This window comes from Anopheles ziemanni, chromosome 2 (genome assembly GCF_943734765.1).
Source record: "Anopheles ziemanni chromosome 2, idAnoZiCoDA_A2_x.2, whole genome shotgun sequence".
NCBI classification, from domain to species: domain Eukaryota; kingdom Metazoa; phylum Arthropoda; class Insecta; order Diptera; family Culicidae; genus Anopheles; species Anopheles ziemanni.
In genome coordinates, this window is record NC_080705.1 from 4,501,964 (window position 1) to 4,523,721 (window position 21,758).

Consider the following 21,758-nt stretch of genomic DNA (forward strand, 5'->3'; position numbering starts at 1 on the left):
AATTTTCCGCGATCCTCGCCATTTTCAGCGGCTGGGTTCAATACAATCGCGGTAATCGCGACCGGAACGAACCTAGTGGGTGCGGGGATGGAAATTTCGACATCAAACTGAAGGTTGTCAAAAAAGCGCGGCGCGTTGTTTGATTTTACAAATGTCGCGAATGTATATCTGCGATTCCAAAATACGTGGGTTGTGTGCAGTTTCTCGAAAAGAAAAACCCACCGCGGTTCGTGTGCAGTGTAAAAAAGTGTTGGAATGATTTGTGCATCCCGTGGTATCGGGTGGTGAGCAGGGAGAAGTCCTTGCTGCATAGAAGGAATCATCTGTGTGCTGTGATGAGATAAAGAAAATTGGGTGCTTCGTTCTTATCAGGGTGGGCCAAGTTTTGGAAGTGATTATTGTGTAATACTTCGGGAATTTATGTTATCGGAGTCGGTCTAGGTGAATCGAAAAAGGCTTAGGAAGGTGATAAATAAGTGGTTCTGCTGTACCAATGGTTTGTTCATAAGATGCTCAGTGATGGTGGAGGTTCCGAGCGGGATCATCTTTTGCATTGGTTGAAGCAGCTTCTAAAAACTTCGAGAAGATTGGTGTAACATGTTCGTGAAACAGGTAGGTGCTTATCTTTGTTTTCCAAAGCTAGATTTTATGATTAATCTTTTTAAGTCATTAGTGAAATTGATGTGTCCCTGAAATCATAGGCTTGTTTTGCCACTGCTTCTAGAAATATTTATATGCGACCTAATTCTTGATCTAAGTTTGTACGTGTCTCTCTAAGTAGCACAGCAAAAGGGACTTTAATCGGGCTACTAGGCATTTTGCTATTCCATGAATATAGAGTCTACATTTTCTATCTGGATCACGATGATCGTCATGTGGATGATGTTATTTCTAATTAAAGCTTTGCATCCGCAAGAACTGCATTTGTAAGTCGCGAGAGGGAACGAGAAAGAGTACGAGATAAAACCAAGGGTAATGAAGAAGAGGTTACCTCATTTGTTTTCAATGTCAAACACGATAAAGTGCAGTGTATAAATAGAAGATAGAAATAGTGCATTTAATGGACAGCATGTGCATTTTACATATGCATAGTTAATGTCCAATCGGTGCACTTAATTGGTTAGCTTTATTTACTGCGTTTTGTTCTCGACGGTATCATTTGAAAAGGTTCATTTTAAAGCGGTATGCACAATTTCTTTTCTCACATAATTCTATGATGCCACTTATTAAAAGCACATTCATAGTAAAGAAATAATGACAAAGTTTGAAGTGTTTACCATGCTTTTTGCTAAAAATGTGCAGATGAGTTGCATTTTTGGAGTTTAGAAAAAAACAACACTTTCCTACCCTCCGTTGAATAGAGGTGGGAATGTCTGCTCAGCGTTCCGCAAACTGCTGGGTGAATTTGGTCCGCGGACCCAGTTCCCGCACGGGTGTTTTTCTCAAAAACAAGAAATGATGGTAACATTTTAGCTTCGACAAAGTTGTGCATCTTCAAAAGATCTTTCATTTAAAGAGTCATTTGTGAAAATCGGTTGGAAGAATCAATAGTTATTCACAAATTGGCAATTGTTTGCCTTTTAGTACTCACGGTTTATCTACCTTGTTCCTGCAGAGTTCTGTCTCTTTTTCACACAAGAGCCGTCCCGTGTCCGGGGTTGCCAAGGGACGTTCGAACTCAGCCTCGGTCATTCGTAGTTGGACCTCCGTGGTGTGTAGATCGGCCAGTGAGCAGTTGGCAACGTGGCTGGCAGTGCAAGAGCAAAGTGAGAAGTAGAAGGAGTGAGGGAAAACGGACGGAGTGTGTGGATTTTCCGTGGAAAAGAGAACGGGACAGTGCATTTGCTTTGTACGCGAGGAGGAAAGAGTGTGTAATTCATAACGATTCGAAAGTTGAACGCGCTCGCCACCCGGACTACGCCGCCACCCCGCAAGCAGACGGCGGAGAGGATACCGTGCTCATTTTCCTTCATTACAAACGAGGTTAACACACGGTTGCAAAATCGAAAGCTTTAACAGCAGAGCCCGCCAGCAACGCGCAGTTTTTGTGTGGCCTGTATAATCGATGCGAGCAGCGAAAAGCCAACCATCTTGCAAGCAGCAATCGCCTTTAGTTTGCCCTTCGGAAGCCAAAAGCAGCAATTCAGCAGCAGCCAGACGGTTAATGTACAAACATCGACCAGCCTCATCTGTCTGCGGAAGCGATTTGTTTCATACATGGAGCTAATAACACGCCAGCTGCAATAGGTACTCTTCCGCCATTCACAGCGAGCGAATTTCGGCTGTTTCCGTTCTGCATTTCTTTTCGCATCGCGCACCTTCGATATATGTGATCCCGAAAGCAAAGCTATTACCTAGTTCCAACCAACATCTTGTGATTCTCTCTCTGTGAGTAAAACGATTAAGTTCAAAATTGCCACGAGCTGCTGTACCAGAGCGAAGCAAGCTGCTGTTAGCAACCAGATACGGAAAGAAGTTCCCCGGACCCAAGCAACCCGCTCTGTCGTAGCTCTACCACCACCTACTTCGTGCACCCGATTTTTTCAACGTAATTCCGCTGCGGAGCTATTATTACCCCCTTTGTGTGTCCCGTGTGTTGTGCCGTAAGAGCCAGTAAAAACGCGTTTCCGTGAATTTAATTTCGCTGTTCGCAATCCTGCCTCTCAAAGAGTGTGCGTCGTCATCATCGTCGTCGTTCGTGTCCCGTTTCGTGGCAAAGTACAAAGAAGCAAAAATAATAAGTACCCCCACCCCACCACCATCTCGACATCTTGCGCCATTATCGTGCATATACCGTGTATGTGATTTTATTTTCGCGAAAGTGCCGTCGCGCTTGCAGCAGCAGCAGAACCAGAAGATCTCCCCGTCGTTTCTTTCGCAGCGAGTAGTGTGTGCTGTTTTCCGCAAATTCAGCAAAGTGGCCTCGTTCCACTTGCAGCCAACATCAGCATCAGTTAGTCATCAGTAGCCCCGTGATATAAACCACCCGCATATATTCGCTGCAATTTTATTAGTTCCTCACACTCTACAATCTGCACAAGTTGTCGACGTGTTTTCAAGCCAAAAAAGTAATAGCGAAAAAGCACCATACGGGCCACCATCTTGAAGCGAGCACAAAGCTGCTGAGTCGAACGCGATAGTGTGTATGTGCGGTGTGTGCGTACGAACGACCTCTATCGGGGAGAGTTTGTGTTAACCATTGTGTGTGCGTCCGTCGCGGGCAGTGTATGCGTGTCGGTCTCGGTTCCCGTTCGTCACGGTGTGTAAGTGTGTGTGTGCGTGCGTGTGCTGTGTGTGCTTTGCGTACGCATCGCCTTTGAGAAGGGACTACTGCGTTTCGGTCGAGCATAGGACGTCGTTTGTCCTTCGCGGAGCTCGCTGCTTATTAGTCGCAAAAGCAGAGGAAGAAGAAACAGCGAAAAACACCTGCTGTGTGCGTTAGCTTTCTGTTAATTTCGCGATATTCCACCTTCGGCGTATAATTGGCGTTTTTTTTTTGTACAAGCAGGAAGTAGTGCGCGTTCTCTCAGTTTCACACGGAACTTGATTGCCTTTTCCCGTTTCGAACACGTCGCGTCATCATCGCATTGTGTGTGCAAGAAGAAGCAGAGTGCTTTGAATGTTGGCACGACGACGGTTGGCAAACACCACGGAACTTACAAACAATCGGCAGCACTCGCGTCACAACGACAACCTTCCGACGAAGAACCCGCTCCAACCCTTCGAGGCCAGTAGAGACATTGTACGGCGTTCCAAGACCACCGTCGCCGCCCGACCATGAGAATAGAGGTTAATTCGGCCGCGGACTTTCTCATGAACCTGCTGCGGGTGCGCAAGGCGAATCAGCTTTCCGAGAGCCAGCTGCAGCACTTCAAGGGTTCGTTGGAGCAGATCCTGACGCGCCACTTCCAGCGCCATTGGTACCCGGATGTGCCGAACAAGGGCTCGGCGTACCGCTGCCTGCGCATCAATGGCAAGATGGACCCGATCATCGAGAAGGCGGGCCACGCCGTCGGCCTGAACACGGTCATCCTGCGCAAGCTGCTCCCGCTCGAGCTGACGATCTGGATCGACCCGGACGAGGTGTCGTACCGGATCGGGGAGAACGGTACCATCTGCGTGCTGTACGATACGGCGCAGAGCCGTGCCAGCCCGTCGTCGGATCTGGACTCGACCGGCAGCAGCGCCTGCGACGAGTTCATAATGGACAGGGTCGGCCGGCTCGACCTGTCCGTGTCGTCGGTGGACAGCGGAAACGGCGGCAGTGCCAACGGTGGGGTCGTCCTGATGGCCGACTACATGGAGCACAATAGCACCGGCTCCGGAAAGGCCCACGGGCAGCAGCAGCAGCAGCAGCACCATAACAACAAGTACAATCACAACCAATCATCGAACAACAACCACCACAACAACCATCATCATTATGCGAAGCAGCGTCACAGCAACAGCATGAGCTCGTCCTCGAGCGGACAAACTAGTCCCCCGCTGAGCCCTCCGTACGGTTCCGCCGCCGCCGCTGGTTACCTGAACCACCAGCAGCAAACTCTCGCCAGATACCACAACCAGCAGCAGCATCAGCAGCACCAGCAGCAGCAGCATGGCAACAACTTCTACGCTTCGGCTGCCGTCCACCAGCCCCAGCAGTACTTCCCCTGGGACAACCAGTTCGTCAACAACAAAGTACGCACTCAATGCTAAGCAGCTACTTCTAGCGATGGAGCGCAACGCATGCAGATAGACGAGACGAATAGAGAGAGAGCAAGAAGAATCGAGTGCCCCCGAAACAAAGTAGTGTACTATCGCCCTTTTAACGTACTACGATCACTTTGTGTTACCACCGGCAGCATGAGAAGAACAAGTTCCGGCCATCATCATCACCATATCTCCACGCCCTCGCCGAAGAACAAAAATCGAATCTAACCAACCCCCATTCCGATCGGCGCGGGTTTCAAAAGAAAAATGTGCTTGTTTCCTGTGTTTTGTGCGGCGCATCGCTATCGAGCCGCCAGCAAAAACTACATCCACTCCGAAGTGCTCTCGACCTCACGCACAATTCCGCGAACTAGTCAAATATTATCTGACCATATAGTGACGTCGATCAACAAACGCACGCACATAAAACACACACGCAACAGCAGCCATCAGTGCGGAAATTGGTGATTTTCGCTGTAGAGAAAAATCAAAAGTAGTTGCCAAATCCAATTCTAACGAGAAGAAGAGAACGGGAATATGAGGAGAGGGAGGGAAAGCGCGCTGCTCTGTGAGATGGCCGCTGCTTTTAATTTTCATCAATCCATTCGCATCCGGGAAATGCGAATCGTCGTCGACTGATAAGCAACAAAGGAAGAAAAGGTCCTTGTGCGTACGTGTGTGCAATGTGGGTGCGTGTGTGTGTGTATGTGTAAAATCCAGCGTGAAAGCAGGCAGAAAAGAGGGGAAAGCCGAAGAAGGAAAGCAGTGGAAACGGAAAAGCAGTTCCTACAATTTTTTTTTGAAGTCACATACAACCAACCGTCGATTGTGAATGATGATGATGATGAAAACACCCTGGGGGGAAAAGGGTGAAAACGTGTGGAGTGTGGGGCGATGTGTGATGATGTTGCGGGGATGTTGCGGTGGTAACATCAAATCGAATATGACATACACAACAGCAACACACAACAACAGTGCAAACCTAGGCTATGTAGCAGCAAGCAGCATCAATTTTCAATCCCCCTACCCCCCCAAAAACCACCACCCCCAACCTACTGTCGGAGGATGGAAGCTGATGGTGCTGCTGGAGAAGACGGATGGGGAAGAAGGAGGAGAGAAGTCGACTGGTGCAGGAGCCCGGAGGCGGCAGCAGGGAAAGAATGATCTTCAAACAACAAACAAACAAACAAACAAACAAACGCCGCTTGTGATGACGATGTTGAGAACCTGGACGACGAGAGAGGGAGGAGGAGAGATGGTGAGAGCGTAAGAGGAGAGGGGTTAGAGGAAGGAAGGATGCCCTACAGTAGTGGCGCGAAGCATTTCAATTGTGATCAATATTAATTTCAACACAAAAACGTCTTATACCAGTAGTAAAGATACAAAAAATGAGTTAAAAAAGTCAAACAAATTATTGCAGTAACTCTGCAATATTGCAATGCAGAAGAAGAAGAAGCAGAAGCAGCGATACGACGAAGGATATGAGATGTATGACTAATAATGTAGAAAAACAAACAAGCAAACAAAGGAAACGCAAACAAACAACACCACAAATGCGTTTTATGTGATTCGCTCGGGATGACATTGAAAGTTTAGGAAAGTAAGCATCGCGGTAAGGAAAAGTCAAAAAACACTAGTGAGAGGAAACAAAAAAAGGGGGGAAACGTCGGTACACTAGAAGTACATGCAACACATTCAGCTCATTTATCGCGACACGATAGTGCAAAAAGGAGGGAAAGAGTAAAGGAGATCAAGTAATATTGTGTAAAACTACTGATACTACTTTTTTTAGATACTTTATTTTCTACGATATTTTTTTTAACACGCTGCTACACACATCCAAGCAACAGACGCAAAGTGCATCCATACTGAGGAGGATGGAAGGAATGAAGAGGAGGAGGAGAAGGAGGAGGAAAGGGAAAGCGCCGCTTGCTTGCTAAAGCATGGAAAACTCATCCCAAAAACGTGATACGCGCGCACACACTTGTGCGTGTGTGTGTGTATTTGTGGTTGGGAGATTGGGAAACATAGGGAAAGCAAGCTGCAATTACTCTACTATATATACACTATACAAAACAACAAAGGATGATAGGGGTTAGTGTTTTGTGGAAGCAAATGATGCCAGATTTCTGTTCTGTATTTCTTTTATTGTTTTGTTTCTCGCCCGCTTGTGCGTGTGCATAATGCCCCAACAAACGTTAGAAATAACATCCATTAGCGCGCAGCATCCACTGTGCGAATCGTTTTCCACCACAATGTTCAAACAAAGCGGAGAAAATCTTGCAAAACGCAGCAGCAGCAGTCGCAGGGTGAAAGAAGTACGGATTAGTTGCATATAGTGATATACATCGCCAGCAGATCGCGATCAAGAAGAAGATCCAGCAGTGGAGGGCGAATGAGAGAAAGAGAGAGAGTATGTGTGTGTGTGAATGTGACGCGTGATGAGATGCTAGTGAGTAAGAGCGCGAGTGAATCCAGGTTAATTTTTAGGTTTTTCTTTCTTTTTTCTTTCCCCTCATTATGGTTTGCTCCGTTGATCGAGCTTTTCCCCATTTTGGTGGGAACTGGAGAGGAGGCAGGGTTAAAAAGGAAAAATAAATAACGAGTACGATTGTGAAGGGGCACATAGAGGAGGAGAGCAGGAGGGCCGGAAGGTGGAGCAAGGGATGGAGGCCAAGAGGATTGATTTGTTTATAAACTATATATATATATACACATATTTGCTTACGATTATTTTGCTGTAACAATTTTCGAATCAAAGAAAAAAGAATAACATCTACACTTGCATAAAAAACATTTAAAACAACCCCTTCTTTTTATTTTTCTTGGTTCGCTTCGCTCTTCTCATCATCGTCGTCATCATCGTCTTAACTTTTTGTTTGTAGCTTTTCTTTTGTTTGTACCAGTTTATATCCGATCTCGGGAGGAACCTTCCACTTTGCGCACCAGATTTGTTTTATTTTTTGTTGTTTGTTGTAGGAAAAGCCACGGGTTCATGGGCGGCGGGTCTTAGAGGAAGGGTGTCAATGTTGTGTAGTAGGGCGAGAGGTCCAAGGAAAACAGTAAGGAAATTTTAACGGAAAAGCTGTCGAAAGGGGGTGAAAGAGGGAGAACCCGTTCCCGCGAAACGGGAAAGTAACATAACTACGTCAAAACTGCTCTCGATCATCAACGGAACACTCGGACTCGGACAATGGATTATCGGATTATTGGATTTATTTTACATTACTTCATTTTTTTTTCTTTCTAAGTAAGTGTGGGTTTAGAGAACAACGGTCGGGAAAATCAATCTGCCAACACAGTGTGGCGATGAAACGAAACCGAATCCGGAGAGATTGTACGCCATCGTATCGTAAAAATCGACAGATGCAAAAGTACTAAAGTGTGTAAGTTGTACGATTAAACAAACTCTCTTCTGCCGTCCGATGCTTAGCGAGCGAACCTTCGGAAGGCAGAGTGTTGGAGCATTTGTTTTTCGGCGTTTCGTCCACAAGAAAGGATGCTTTTGTTGTAGTCCAGATGATGTCCAGATGACACAAGTTTTTCCAACCCTCAAGGATGGGCGTCAATTGTGTTTTTGATTTAGCTTTTCAAGATGGTCAAGGCGTTCTGAGCTCAGCATCTGGCTGGCTTTAATTTAGCCTTAAAGCTGACTTTCGAGGAATGATGTTTACACAGAATGATGAGCACGGATCTCGATACGGACTGCGGAGGTTGTCTATGGATTTTCACAATCATTTTCTCCTTGCTAATGCGTTTTGTCCATCGACAAAGGCATACATTTGCCTTTATTCGACGTACGATTCGCTCGATTGTATTTGTAGGGAAGGCCCCGCTAGGGATGCGTTTGTGTTCGTGCGTAAATTTATCTAGCCTCTGGTGTGAAGCGCCAGCGCGTCATCGTCCACATCGACAGCAGCAACAGCAGCAGCGAGCGAGGTCGACTGGAAAAATACTGCAACTCGTCGCGGGTTCGCGAGGGCCAAACGCACGTTTCACGGCACACGGGCGACGTCGTCTTCGCCGCCATCGCGGCGGGGCGCGTGAGTCACGTAGACTCCTTCCATCGTGTTTGGCGTGTGAAGGGTGGTCAAACCGTGAAACCAACGCACACAACAGAACACATTCGCACGAGCAGAAGCTGATGAGTCGTGCTTTTTTCCGCGGAACAACAAAAGGCAGCGAGAGAGAATTGTTTTTCGTAGCCCCCAGTTGCTTACGTCGGGAGACCGACGGTTCGAGGATGTTTCTTCTTTCGTTACGAACGCTGTTCCCACGGCTTCTCACGCTGAGATATCTTTTAGATGGCTTATCATTTTTCCCTGCACCAAACACCCCTTCAGCGAGGGGTGTCTAATCTCGGAGAATGAATAGGTGGTGAGGAAGAAACGTCCCATTGAGACTCTTCTAAACTACGCAATTTGTCCCAGAAGTGCTTGTCCCGCGGAACGTTCTCTCCCTCTCTCTCTCTCTATGAGTGTGAAAGAGAATCACCGTCGCTTCTGATTAGATATAGGGGTTGATGTTAGCGCGTCTAAAAGCGACCATTTTGGTGAAGGGGTTGTGGAATCGTCGTCCCGTACACGCTCACATAGACAAACCCCGCGAGGCCTTTCTCTAGCAACGAGAAATCCGAATTCGCGTGATCTCGTGGCCAACATGGGTGCCCGGATCTTATTTGCACCAACTCAGCCAACGAGCAGCAGCTTGGCTTGGGTCGAATACGGCTTGTTTTCGTCAGCCGATGCGGCCTCTCGACGATCGTCATGTGTTCGGAGTGACGTTTGTCGTGTTTGACGTAGAAGCACTCGAGGGTGTCCTTCAACACGCAGCTTCCTTGTGGAAGATTTTGCGGATTACTCCTAGTATCTTTCAAGTAAACATTATTTCCTCGTTTGCCATATCCCCATATTCATGTTTTGGTTCAGAATGTTGATTTCTGTTTCACTTAGTAACTAAACTGGCAGTTTGTGACCATCATCTTCGCCCACGTATCAGGATTTTTAAAACCTCCTAGCGAATCTTTCCACCCGATTTGCGTTACGTATATGAATGTTTTAGCACAATCTTTCGGATTTCAAACAAAATCGGAGAAATTGATGAATATGCTTTGCGAGTCACGCAACCATTTTAAGGCGATTCCATCAGCTGGTTTCGAAGGAGATAGAGAGATAAAGATAGGTAAAGTCATGATGTTGGAAAGAAACTCAACAGGTCAACAATGGCAGAGCATCGTTAAAGAAATCGAAAGTCAGCGAATGCCAATTGCCAATTTTCTCTTCAACAATTGAAGTGGTTTGGACTGCCTATTCTCGTTCTTGGAGAATGCAACTATGCAACTATAATGCAGCTAGCGAATCAGAATCGGGAATAGATGTAAAATTCCATCCGCAGTGAGCAAACCTCTTTTGACATCAATCGACATTTCAAACGATCTCCGCCTGGGGTGTATATAATTTAAGGATTTGTTTTTACATCTTTGTACATACAAACGCGACAACGAATGTGGAAGAGAAAGGGGTGGGTTTGGGTGGGGAGGACTTTGTAAGGATTGGGTTCACCTTTAATTGTAGCAAATCACTTACGAGCGCAAAACTTGTATAGGCTAGTTCGTTGTTGATGGTCCATCAAAAAAGGATTATGCTAAATTTTTAGGTCAATGGTTTTTTGAAATTCGCTAACTTATTGCTGTGCATTAGAGAGCTAGATAACTAAAATACGTTTATTGGAGTTTGTTTTGAAATAATAGCGTTCCAATCACTCTCAGTTCTTCGAAGCACTGCATGAAAACCCATATCTTCCTGTCAGAGATCTCATAATGATTATTTTCTCTACGATCTTTTATACTTTCTATGAGCTACCTTTCAAATCTTCATTTTAATCATTTTGACTTCTTCGAACTTCGTGTGCAGTAAAAGTAATCAGCATTGCGGTAGACTCATTTTTCTTCAACGTTTGTGCTTCCTTTTTCATAAGGTTATGAGGTACGGGTGTTGATTTGCTAGTCTCGCGTTTGTTTTGGCACACGTGGTGAATATTCCTTTGCGGAGTCGTACCCTACCATGCATGGAGGCAGCAAGAATTCTCCCTAAGCAAGTGGTTCAATGTGTGTTAGCTGTTGTATATAGTCAACATATTTGAGTATCCTCATACTAACAGACCCTTAAATACAGGTTTTGGTTATGAGATCAGTTTTCTGTTCACGATCATGTGGAGCGAACTGTTCGCAGTTGTTGTGATTTAATAAAGTAAAAATTGAAACGGAGAATCAAACAAACAAACAAACAAACAAACAAACAAACAAACTAATCGACGCAACAGAGAAGAGTAAATAGGAAATCAAAAAGTCACAAGAGTCATACAAAGGAGAAAGAGAGAGGGATGGGGCGGGGGCCCCATGGTTGGGTGATGGCGTCGTAACTGTACTGCTTCCCACAAACGCAAGGAATATATGACCTACGGAGCGCTTAAAAGAAATATATTTGAATGTGATAATAAATATTTTTATAAACGACGTACAAAACACACAGATTAAGATAACAACAACAGAAATCAAAGAAAAAAGTGTTGGCGACGGTCGGTGAGCAAAAGGAAAAGAGGCTTTCTAATGGTTCACAAAAAGATGGAATCAGTACGCGATGCACGAAACGCGGGAATACCACTGTTATTAGGAATACTTATCAAACCGATAGACACACACACACAAAAGAAAATAGGTAAAGTAGATGAAGAAAACGACAGTCATCTTCATTCTTCCAATCAAAATCATGCATACTGGCGAATCACAAAAACCAAACGTTCCGAATAATCACAGTCAATATAAAAGCTAGCAAAAACACACATACGATTTCTGGTAAAAGAAGTTAACACAGTTCAAAATTACGTTCAAGAGTGGTCGAAACAACGGAAGTGGTAATGTTTGCGAGTAAAAATCGTGGCAAGCGAACGATGAACGAAAGATGCAAAACTCAAAAGTCTCAATCTATTGTGATCAAACGGTGAAACATTTGCAGGAACACGCTTAAAGTAACGTACCGATTTTAAACAGGGGATATTCATTTTTAAAACTTACCAATAGAGATGCTGTGTGCATGTGTGTTAGCGTGTGTGTGTGAGTGTGTGTATGAGTGCGACCGAGTAAGGGGATGCCAATTGTTTTGGCACTACTCCCCTACTGTTACGTTGGAAGTGATGGTCTCAAACATCATTCACGCACAAACAAACAAACGAAACTGTAACCCCCCTTCGATGCAACATTATGCGTGCTACTACTAATGCTAAGAAACAGAGAGAGAGAAAGAGAGAGCGCTATATTTAATCCTTATAAAAACATGTACTATCACATTCATCGATATTTTTTAAGGAAACGAAAGGAAACAAAAAGTCAACGTCACTGTAGAAATCATATTCGCGTGGGACAAGACGATGTAACGTCCCGTTGTTTTTGGGGAAGCTTTGCGAATCGAAAAGCGTCTATTTTAGAGACGGGAGAAGGCTGGAAAGTGGTGTTATTGCGGTGCAAGAAGCATACCAGCGTATGCAATGCCCAAACGAAACCACCAATGAGATGCATCTCGTTTTAATGGCTGTTCCATGGAGAGAAGAATTATTTTTCCGTCCACTTCCCGCTCTTTGGTGTTCGATATTCATGCTAAAAATTGTGGAAGAAAATCACCAACCAATCTTCCAATTCCAATTTTATCGTGTTGAATGTTGTCCACCAAAGATGTGCCGGCAGTGGCCGGAGACATTTTCTCCATGTTCGGTGTACTAACCGGTCGGAAGATCACTTACCTTGGGTTAGGTTTTGTCCCAAACTTAAATAATCTTTTTCTCGTTCTATCGGCGTTACTGAATATTTTGTTTTGATTTGGTTTATGCCCTTCTGTTTTTGTTAAGAATTTCTCTTTCATTTTTCTAAACACTTTTGAGTATTTGGTTCAAATGTTGTTTCCCTGTCATCAGGATACGTTTATTGATCGCCAGTCGAGCGGATGGAATAGAATCAGAACAATACGAAATCAATAAGACTACAATCCAAACGTACAAATTATAGGTAGTAGCTGAGGCGAAATGTAAGCAAAATTTGTCTGCAAACTAGAGTGATGTTGGGTGTGGGTAGATATTTCGGAAAAGAAACACACACTATACAGTTAATCAGAACACTGAGTTAAGACCCATTAAAATTCATATAAAACACAAAAGTGTCTGTTTTTATGCCAGTCTTTTGGAACGAAGCTTTTCGAAAAATCTTACAAGACACCTTGCTGCAAGTCGATCGTAGCTATTAATTGTTAGGTTGAGCAAGTGTGTAGCAAGCCTAGAATCACCAACAAGCACCTCAGCCACACACTTTACTGTACTAAACGTCCGCCATAACGCTACTCCCTCCCAGAGCCCGGTGCTTTGGGCCGCCATTGTTGGTGGGGCTGGGACTCTAGGCCGGGCTCCTCGGTGGCGCCTCGGTGTCGCGTTGCGAAAGTTTCGCTTCTGCACGTTGTGGCCTGCCCCAAGCAGCTGCCATTTGATTTTCTCTCTTGGCCCGATTGGATCAGCAGCAGCCGATCGCCGATCGTCGGTCGAGTGTACGAGCGGTGGGGATTTCTTTTCTTTTCCCTTGTGCACCTTGGGGTGAAGCCAAACGTCGCGGTTGTAAACGCGTTGCGTGAACCGGTTTACCCCCCCCCCCCCCCCCCCCCCTCCTGTGTGGCGGAACGGGTTGGGAAGAGTGGGTGCGTGTGTTGGAGGTGGACCTGTGTTTTTTTCTGTTTCCTTTTTGGTCTTCTGTCTTCGACGCAGTCTCAGGAAACCGGTTTTTCTGTCTTGGCAGAAAAAGTAGTAGTATGGCCCGACGTTTGTTTTTATGGTTTTTACAAAACCGGTTCCAGAACCAGGAGAAGTCCTCAGCCGTGTTGGGCAAGAGACACTCCAATGGTGGAAGGAAGGGGGATGTCACGAGAGGGCGAGAAAAGCCAACCAAGATGTGTGTGTGTGTGTAGCCGGAAGGTTGTAGGGGGATGATGCGAGACTCCACCAGCAGCACACCAGGGCTTGTGCAAGTCCTTTTATGCGTGTGTGTTTGAGAGAGAGTGTGTGAACATGGTCTTACGGCGAAGAGGACCAGTTTGGTGTGATTGCGGGGTTTGCGTGTTTTATTAATCATTCCCCTCTTTCCGTGGCGCAGCGTCTCAGGGTTTTCACGTCTTCTTTTTTTCCCCCCGCGCATTGTTTGGGATTGGCGCCAGCTTCGAGGTTTATAGCAGCAGGGTGCGGCGAGAAGAGTCCAAGCGAACTGGTTTTTCGAACCGGGCTCTGGACGTTCTCGGCTAGGTGTCCCCGAATTGATCGACTCAGTATGCCAAAGAACTGGGATAATTCATTCAAAAAAATGTTGCAAAACACTTCTTTCAAGTGATTTAATTTTTTGTCCAAGAGAGACTGCGTTTGAACTTTAAAACGTTAATTCACACACCACTGCTGTACCACATCAAACAAACATTCGCGGACTACTTTTGTGACTCTAGAAATGTACAAATTTTTAATCGAAAACCGAAAAAAGTGTAACCCACAAACATCCAAAGAAGGGCCGCAAACCGTGCGCATCGACTGAGGAGAGATGCACGATTTATAGAGGTATAAACCCAGACAACAAATGAATATAAAAAATATATTTTTTTACCCGTACATAAGGTGAAGTGATAAAACGAGCGAACCGAAGCGAACGCAAACAGCAAGAGACAGCCAATAATGTAAAACAAAAAAAACTTACCGAATGTTTACCGTAAGTATGACAACACAAGACAACAACACACGAAAACAACATTGATGCAAAGAACTGTGATTAAAATGAACAAAAAAAAAAAACAAAACAAACGTGAAAAGTAAGACACGAGAATATAAGGACGCGCATTACTCTTGTAAGCCAATACTCCCTGCCGATGCAAAAAAGATCTACCGGTTAGGCATAAGGCTATTGATGCACTCGAAGCATACAATCTTTCGTATACCTACGGCAGGGTCAAGAGAAGAGCAGCTATATTTAAACGATGCGAGTATAGTTGTTTGATCTTTTCTGTTTTTAACTTATTAATGAAACAACAATTGTGAGGTGAAAGATGAAAATCTTAGAGTTTGGCGCTGTACGGATGACGTGCAAATAGTACAACAGCTAAAATACATAGATTGCATAGGCGAACAGTGTTTACTACTATTATAGGAAAGGAGAGAAACCCATCGGCGATGAGTAGTAAAGTTGTACAATTATGTGTATAGAAATGTAAAAATAAATCAAATTATATACTACGTTTGTTGAAGCAGGGGAAAACGTAACAAAAATGGTGAAAACTAAACAAATACCAGTTCAATTTCGAAGTGGGCAAGTAAAGTAGCTGACAATGTACCGCGTTATGTATAGACTAAAACATCGCCGTATTTTCATCGAAACCCCACAGATAATCTTATCGTTGTCGAAAGCTAAGGCAAATAAATTCTCACGTTTTTGTTGGGATGTTTTAGTAGAGTAAAACGACCAAAAAACCTGTAATAACCTTTAATGTACTCTCCCACCTAAATGATGTTATACATGGAGTGCGTCTCGATTGCCGTTGGCAGAACTTTAAGGCAAAAGAGTGTCCTCATTTGCAGTCTCAATCTGAAATGGAAAGTGAAAAATGACGAACTTAGGTACGCGAACCGCTCTAGTATGTTTGCCCAATTTGAAATTGATCTCTTAGGAAGAAATAAGACCGAAACTTCAGTATTGTTTTCATTTTTGTAAAAAAAAAAAATCAAAAAGCCCATGGAAGAGAAAAAACAAAAGAAGAGAAAAAAAAACGAGAAGAACTGTTGAGCAGAAGTACTGATTATACTGTGAACTTGTACAAAAAAAAAAGAGAAAAAATATTATAAAAACTAACTAAAGAACGATGATAAGGATGGACAGACGTTCGAAATGATTATCTCTCTTCGCTAAGAGCGCACTGTACGAAACGAAAACCGAGCATTCATTCGTCGAAGCGGAAAAACAGCCCCGCCAGAGCAAGAAAAAGGACAGGAACGAAACGGTCCAATTTTTGGACGGACGAAACGAAAATATTGTTCAAGCATTTATATACGTAATGTAAATTTTGTAACATTCTTTACCACTTAACCTAACCTACTTTTTCTTGTTAGCAAAGGAGAGCATTATTTTCCGTTATTGACTCTTATTGACTGACACCTTTTGCCCTGTCCTCCCCCTTTTCCTGGCAGCGTCATGAAAAATGGCAGGTGCAAAAGAGGAAATACCTGAAATTTATAACATTTTTTAAAAAATCCAAAAAAGAGGAAAAAGTTTATCCAATCTCTCGAGGCTGAAGAGAAGGAGCCAGGCGTGTGTGTGTCGTTGTTTGAATAGTGAAAAGGGAAGGGCTGCCGGTAAACAGAAGATATCTATTGCGATACCAATTCGTTAGCAGTGTACTAGAAACGTAGTTTGTGTATATGTAAAGTGTAAAAATATCATGAACGACCATTAAATACGCCATTTCTGTGGGACGTCCGCTATCATAAACATAAAAAACTATCACCAACAATATGAAGAATCAATCAAGTTGGTTGAAGTTTGTCAAACCACGGATGGTAAAACGAAGGACAGGAAGAAGGCTAGTTTGGACCACACACCATTTAACAAACAACAACTGGCGCATGGCGCACGAACAAGTGACAGTAAACAAATCGAATTGAAATCAGTCCGGTGTTGGTTGTCTCGGAAGCAACGAAACGCAAAGGCGGTTTGGGAAGCCAACCATCCTTCCTTAACAGTCTGCGTGTGTGTACCGTCTTGATGCATCTTTTTACGCGTTATTAATATATAAACACTATTGCATAGCATTTACCTATCCCCAATTGTCGAACTCCGTGTCTAAAACCCCGTTTTTCTAACGCTAGTCGTGAGCGACAACAATGTGCAGCAGCTGAGATAAAACCGATTGATAAATGTTGATCGAGAGAGAGAGAGAGTGTGTGTCACTTTTAACCGAATTTTGTCAAAAAATGAATTAACAAACCTTTGAATCTGTTGGTTTTTGTAGTACAAAACAAAGCAAACAAAAAATCATACACCTAAACACACCAAATCATCAGACATTTGCAGCATACGTTTAGCATAACCATGTTGGAAGGACGAAAGCAAAACAAAACGACAGTAGTTGCAGTGAAAGAAGTAATTATCAAAACCTATTCAATACGATGAGCGTATGCGAAGTTAACGAGAGAAAATTAATAATTTAAAATCAAAGCACCATTACTCTACGACAAATTCATTGTATTAATGTGGCATACAAGCATGTGGCGCCAACCGCATAAAATGTGACGAATTTGAAACAATGTTTAACGTCACGCAGCTGCCACACGGATACGGATCCTGTTTGTGTTAACCACCGGAAGTAAACCGACATCTAATAAAACCGCGTTTCAAAACATTTTGTAGAGATTTCTCATGATCCCGTTGTACTAACACGTAAACTTAATCCTCTATCAGAAAATTAACAAGAAAAATTTGTAAAATACAACCACACACACCTATCAGAGGCAACGCAAATGAAAATCTAACAAATCCCGTATGTATGTGTATGTGTCAACCCCCAACGTCATGAGCCGTGATGCACCAATATATGATAATCAACATCTATAATTCCTTTACCAGTGATAGACGACATTAAAAAAAGAAAAACCATTGCGATACCTTTGACCTGTGTGTAAATATGGCCGGAACGGAGAAAGCGAGAAATATGTTGATAGAGGAGGATAAAAATGATTAACGTGAATATAATATTTCCACAAGTCAAGACAGATAAATATGATCATTTAGTTATGTGCAATCACATAACTTGTCCTTTTACCATCACTTTATGTTTGGGCCTGAGCAAGAATTCTCTTTAAATCAAGTTACAAAACGTCGAAGTTTCGTTGAAATGTATCAATTTATTTTCACGTGTAACATGAGCGAAGTTGTTGTTGATCCAAAAACACTGATTCGAAAGATAACGATAAAACTACTGAGTATGTGTCATAAAGGTAGTCTTTCTTTCTCACATCACTCTCGTCACATTTTCCATGTCAAACCATTTCTTCAACACAACACGCAGGAGATGTTTGTGCTAGATTTAATAGCGTTCCTAAACGCTGGGGGAGAGTGGTGGAAACCGAAAGACTTGATGCAAGCATTATATTGTGCAGACAATTGATCACAAAACTTGCCACGCGTATGTGCATCCAATGGGTTGGAAAATGACAACAGTGCTTCAGCAAAAGCATCCATTCGTTTAAACCGAAGCGTAGTAAGCCGAGAAAAGGTAACCAACAAGATCATATAACGAAAAACCACGACACATAAAGCGACATAAACTTCAAAGGTTGGTTTGTTGAAGTGCGCTCATGTGCGTGCCTTTAGTTTTAAGATTTGGTTTCTCATTGATGCAAGAAAAAAAAAGGAAAAATATTGTTTCCCAAATATTTTTCCTTATTTTTACCTAGAATTAGTTTTTCCTTTCTTTTTCTAATAGAGTATGAGGAGGATATGAAAATGGAAAATGCAGATGGAAGAAACAAAAACAAAGCAAAATAAAACAATTCGATACTAAATGATGAAAATATATATATATTGAGTATATTATGAAATTGAAATGAAATGCAAAAAAAAACACAAAAAATACAAGCAACTGCAATCCCCTATAAATGAACATAAGCATAAAATATATATATATTAAAATGATTATGAATTTAATAATTGCATACTGATTGTACAGAGATTACTGATAAAAAAAAACAAAACCGATGATAAATGATGATGAAAACATGATGATGAAACATAGCATGCTGGAAAAATACATTTGAAAGTAATTAAAACGTATATTATATAGAAATAAAACTCAGCATAAATTTGATGAAAAAATGAAATGCAAACGGCGTTCAATTATTTCCACCAACCGGGGGTGAATGTTTAACGACATGGGGTGGGTTCTAGTTACTGAGAAACACTTGTGTTTTTTTTTATCGGTTCCGGACCATACAGGGGTGAAGTGTGTTGTCAAAACAAAATGGTGGTTCGTTCTGCAAATGCAATAATTGGTGGTTTCACTGGAATGGGTAATTTCGGGAGGCGCCATTTTCCAATGGTCTTATTTTTTGACTCGTTAAAGTTTTATCATCGCGAGTTATATTTCGTTATCTAGAGATTGACATAGGAGGTGCAAGTAAATACAGGATTTATGTCCTTCACATTGCGATCGTGAGTCGCGTAGAGCCATTGTTTTACTACATGAGTGCCAACTCAGAAGTTGAATTAGGGATTGAAGTCAGCGAAATAAGACTGGTTTTCATGGCCGTTGGTGTCTGTTTCCAGTGGTGCATGATTTCAGACAGGTTTCTTGTGAAATAAGTTATCATTTCAGCATTTCTAGGTTGTGTTTTGCGAATAGATAAACTGGCTCTAGCCTGAATCATGTGCTATATATAGATGCAAAATCAGAACACGTTGCTGTTGACCTTGTTGTTGTAGGTTGGTGGCCCCTTGTGTCCTCTTATTTCGCCTAAATGATCTTATTATATTCAACTGTTTAAACATCGCTATCTGGCAGTGAACATTGTTTTAGGTGTTCTGCGTCACGGCCGGCCCCGTCTGGTTTTGGATGAGTAGGTGAGGATCGTATTCTTGGAAGCATGTTGCTCAAACAACACACTCTCTAAATCCCGACGAGAATCCAGTTGTTCTAATTTTACCACGCAGCCAATGTTCGATTTGTCAGCGTTTTGTTTTTTATGTCGCGGGCACATTCGTGTCCTAGCGTGTGGCTAGCGGCTAAAGTTACCTCATTTCGAATGTGATTTTCGGTCAAAACAAAACAGAACGATCAGCGAATTCCTTTTTTTACCGTTCCAATACCGTTGTTATGTTTTTCGTTTTACCTCTTCTCATCCGGTTGCTCTGGAGTGTTCTTCTCCTCCCGGCTCCCGGTTCGCGATCAAAATATTGCGTCTTAAATATTTCGCGCAAACCGGTTCCTGCCGGACGCGAAGGAGTACCTGAGTGGGGTTCTGGAGTGCCGAATGAGAGGAAAAGCAAAAGCAAGTAAATGAAGAACAACGCCCCAGGAATCCCCATTTCGATCAGGGGTGGAAAGAACGGCGAGTAAATGGACTGAAAATACCGTCCAAAAGTAAGTGTTCCTCCCATACAAGCCAACCCCCGGTGCGCACCTGCCGAAAACGTCACACTAACTACCGGTTAATGGGCTGGACGGGTAAATTAGCTACTTCCTTCATTATTTTTCACTCTTATGTGCCTTTACATAATAAGGCTTATGTGAAATTCTTCCCTGATTGCTGGCAGATGGATCCAAAAGGGCAGAGTCTCCTTTCTTGTTCCCTTTCAACACAACAAGGTTAAAGTAAAAGTTTCTATAAAGACATATCATTATAAGTAGTATCGATAGGATCAAGGGAGGAGTGTTCATGCTGCCACAAGCGATAGAAAACGGAACACCAGTTTTTGGACACCAAGCGTCGCTTTGCCAAAGTCCTGCCAAATAGGCCAGGGTTGTTTTCTTGCGTGAAAGAGGAAAAGTTTGCCGAACGTCGATTGTGGAATAGAGAAGTAGAATGAAAAGAGGCGGATACCGAAAGATAATTCCGAAGCAAAAACACGGATGTCTTTCTGAGCCTTCGCTTATTAAAGCCAAAAGAACCATCTTCGTTGGCTTCGCTTATCATTCGGAATATATTGGATGAGCTCTGGTGAAGGCAAAAGGGAAGCTTATTCATGCTTATGTTGGCCCTCGCTGTTGTTTGGTAGTCGTGGGATGTCTTCCTTTTCCCGTGAAGCATTTTTTTGTTGGACCAACCGTTCGACACGCAAGACGGAATGGCCACGGTCCAGTGGTTGTCATAACCTTCAAAGAGGCCGGCACGAACACACCAAGCGCGCTCGAAGAACCAACACCAAGAGGAGCCCGTCAGTCATTTGAATACGACCCCTCGGTGTGGTGCCTTTGGAGACAAACGTCGACAAATAGGGGGGTGGCCCCGGTGATGTTTTGTACGCCCCAGCGAGAGATAGAGGGTACGTCAATGTAAATGTTTATATTGTCCGGACGAAGCCACAGACGTATTGGCAGTTGCTCAGGGTTGTTCAACATGTTTCGTCAGTCGGAGAAGCTCTGCAGGGTTTTCAAGATCATTTGGTTTAGAAGAGGTGAGTAGGATTTGTAGGAAAAGTCAGATTTATAAAAGTATTCTTAGTCTTCTTGCTACTTATTGCTCTTAGAGACAGCTTAATCAAGAAAGCAGTAAACTGTCTTCTAAAGTAAACTATTTTAATGCCAACATCAGACCGCCATAAACTATTAATTACATAAGGAAAAACAACTAAAACCCTACTACGTCTTTGAATCGACTTCCCAGACCTCTCTTTTTCTCTTCACCGGTCTACTATAAAACTGATAACGTGCAAGGAGGAACGTTTCTATCTGCTGTGGCTTTTTTGCTCGGCGCTGATAAAACCGTTCTGAACTGAGCCACACACCACCTCTCCTGTTATTTGCGTCACGGCGCGTCAAACACTATCGATGGCTCGACGTGGATGGTCCTGCTCGTCCACCCTTATCACCAAGGGATTTTTCCACGGCGTCACTTCCTGAACCTTCCCGGTAAATCCATCGGGACCATCGGTTCGCCAATCCTTTTGGTAAACGTCTGCCTGTTTTCTGCAGTCCCTTTCCAATTCTTTTCATACCGGAAGGTTGTCGAAGTTCTGTTGACTGATCGGCTTACGCTCGGTGGCTGCATATGTTATCGTATTCGTATGTAAATATGTAATATGGTTCTGATGTACTAGCGAAAGGTGTGAGACGCTGGTGCTCATTTGCAAGACTGTCGGAACCGTTTGACACCATCCATTAATGGGAACCAGCTGCCGAAGCTGTTTAGGTAGATGTGAGACTTGGTCATGCCCGTTTTAGGTACGACTAGCTAGACAGGAATCGGTTTGATCATTGCGAAATATTCATCAACCGGTAAGGTTACCGAAG

General features: G+C 43.4%; 3 protein-coding genes across 3 annotated transcripts in view; 2 read left to right on the forward strand and 1 right to left on the reverse strand.

The window, feature by feature from the left end:
- LOC131281640 (aromatic-L-amino-acid decarboxylase) overlaps nucleotides 1–21,758 on the reverse strand; it is a 160,719-nt gene that overhangs the window by 34,498 nt on the left and 104,463 nt on the right. The gene's annotated exons all lie outside the window — the stretch shown is intronic.
- LOC131281639 (inositol-pentakisphosphate 2-kinase) overlaps nucleotides 192–21,758 on the forward strand; it is a 79,190-nt gene continuing 57,623 nt past the window's right edge. The window contains exon 1 of the mRNA XM_058310985.1: nucleotides 192–612. The gene's annotated coding sequence lies outside the window, so the exon portion shown is untranslated. The remainder of the gene's footprint in view (nucleotides 613–21,758) is intronic.
- LOC131281643 (protein Tob1) lies at nucleotides 3,069–6,585 on the forward strand. The gene has a single exon (XM_058310989.1). The coding sequence runs from the start codon at nucleotides 3,778–3,780 to the stop codon at nucleotides 4,696–4,698; it is 921 nt and encodes a 306-aa protein (XP_058166972.1). The 5' UTR covers nucleotides 3,069–3,777; the 3' UTR covers nucleotides 4,699–6,585.

Bases quoted from the DNA above. Each gene is read 5' to 3' on its own strand.
- LOC131281643 (XM_058310989.1), top strand. From the start codon at position 3,778: ATGAGAATAGAGGTTAATTCGGCCGCGGACTTTCTCATGAACCTGCTG.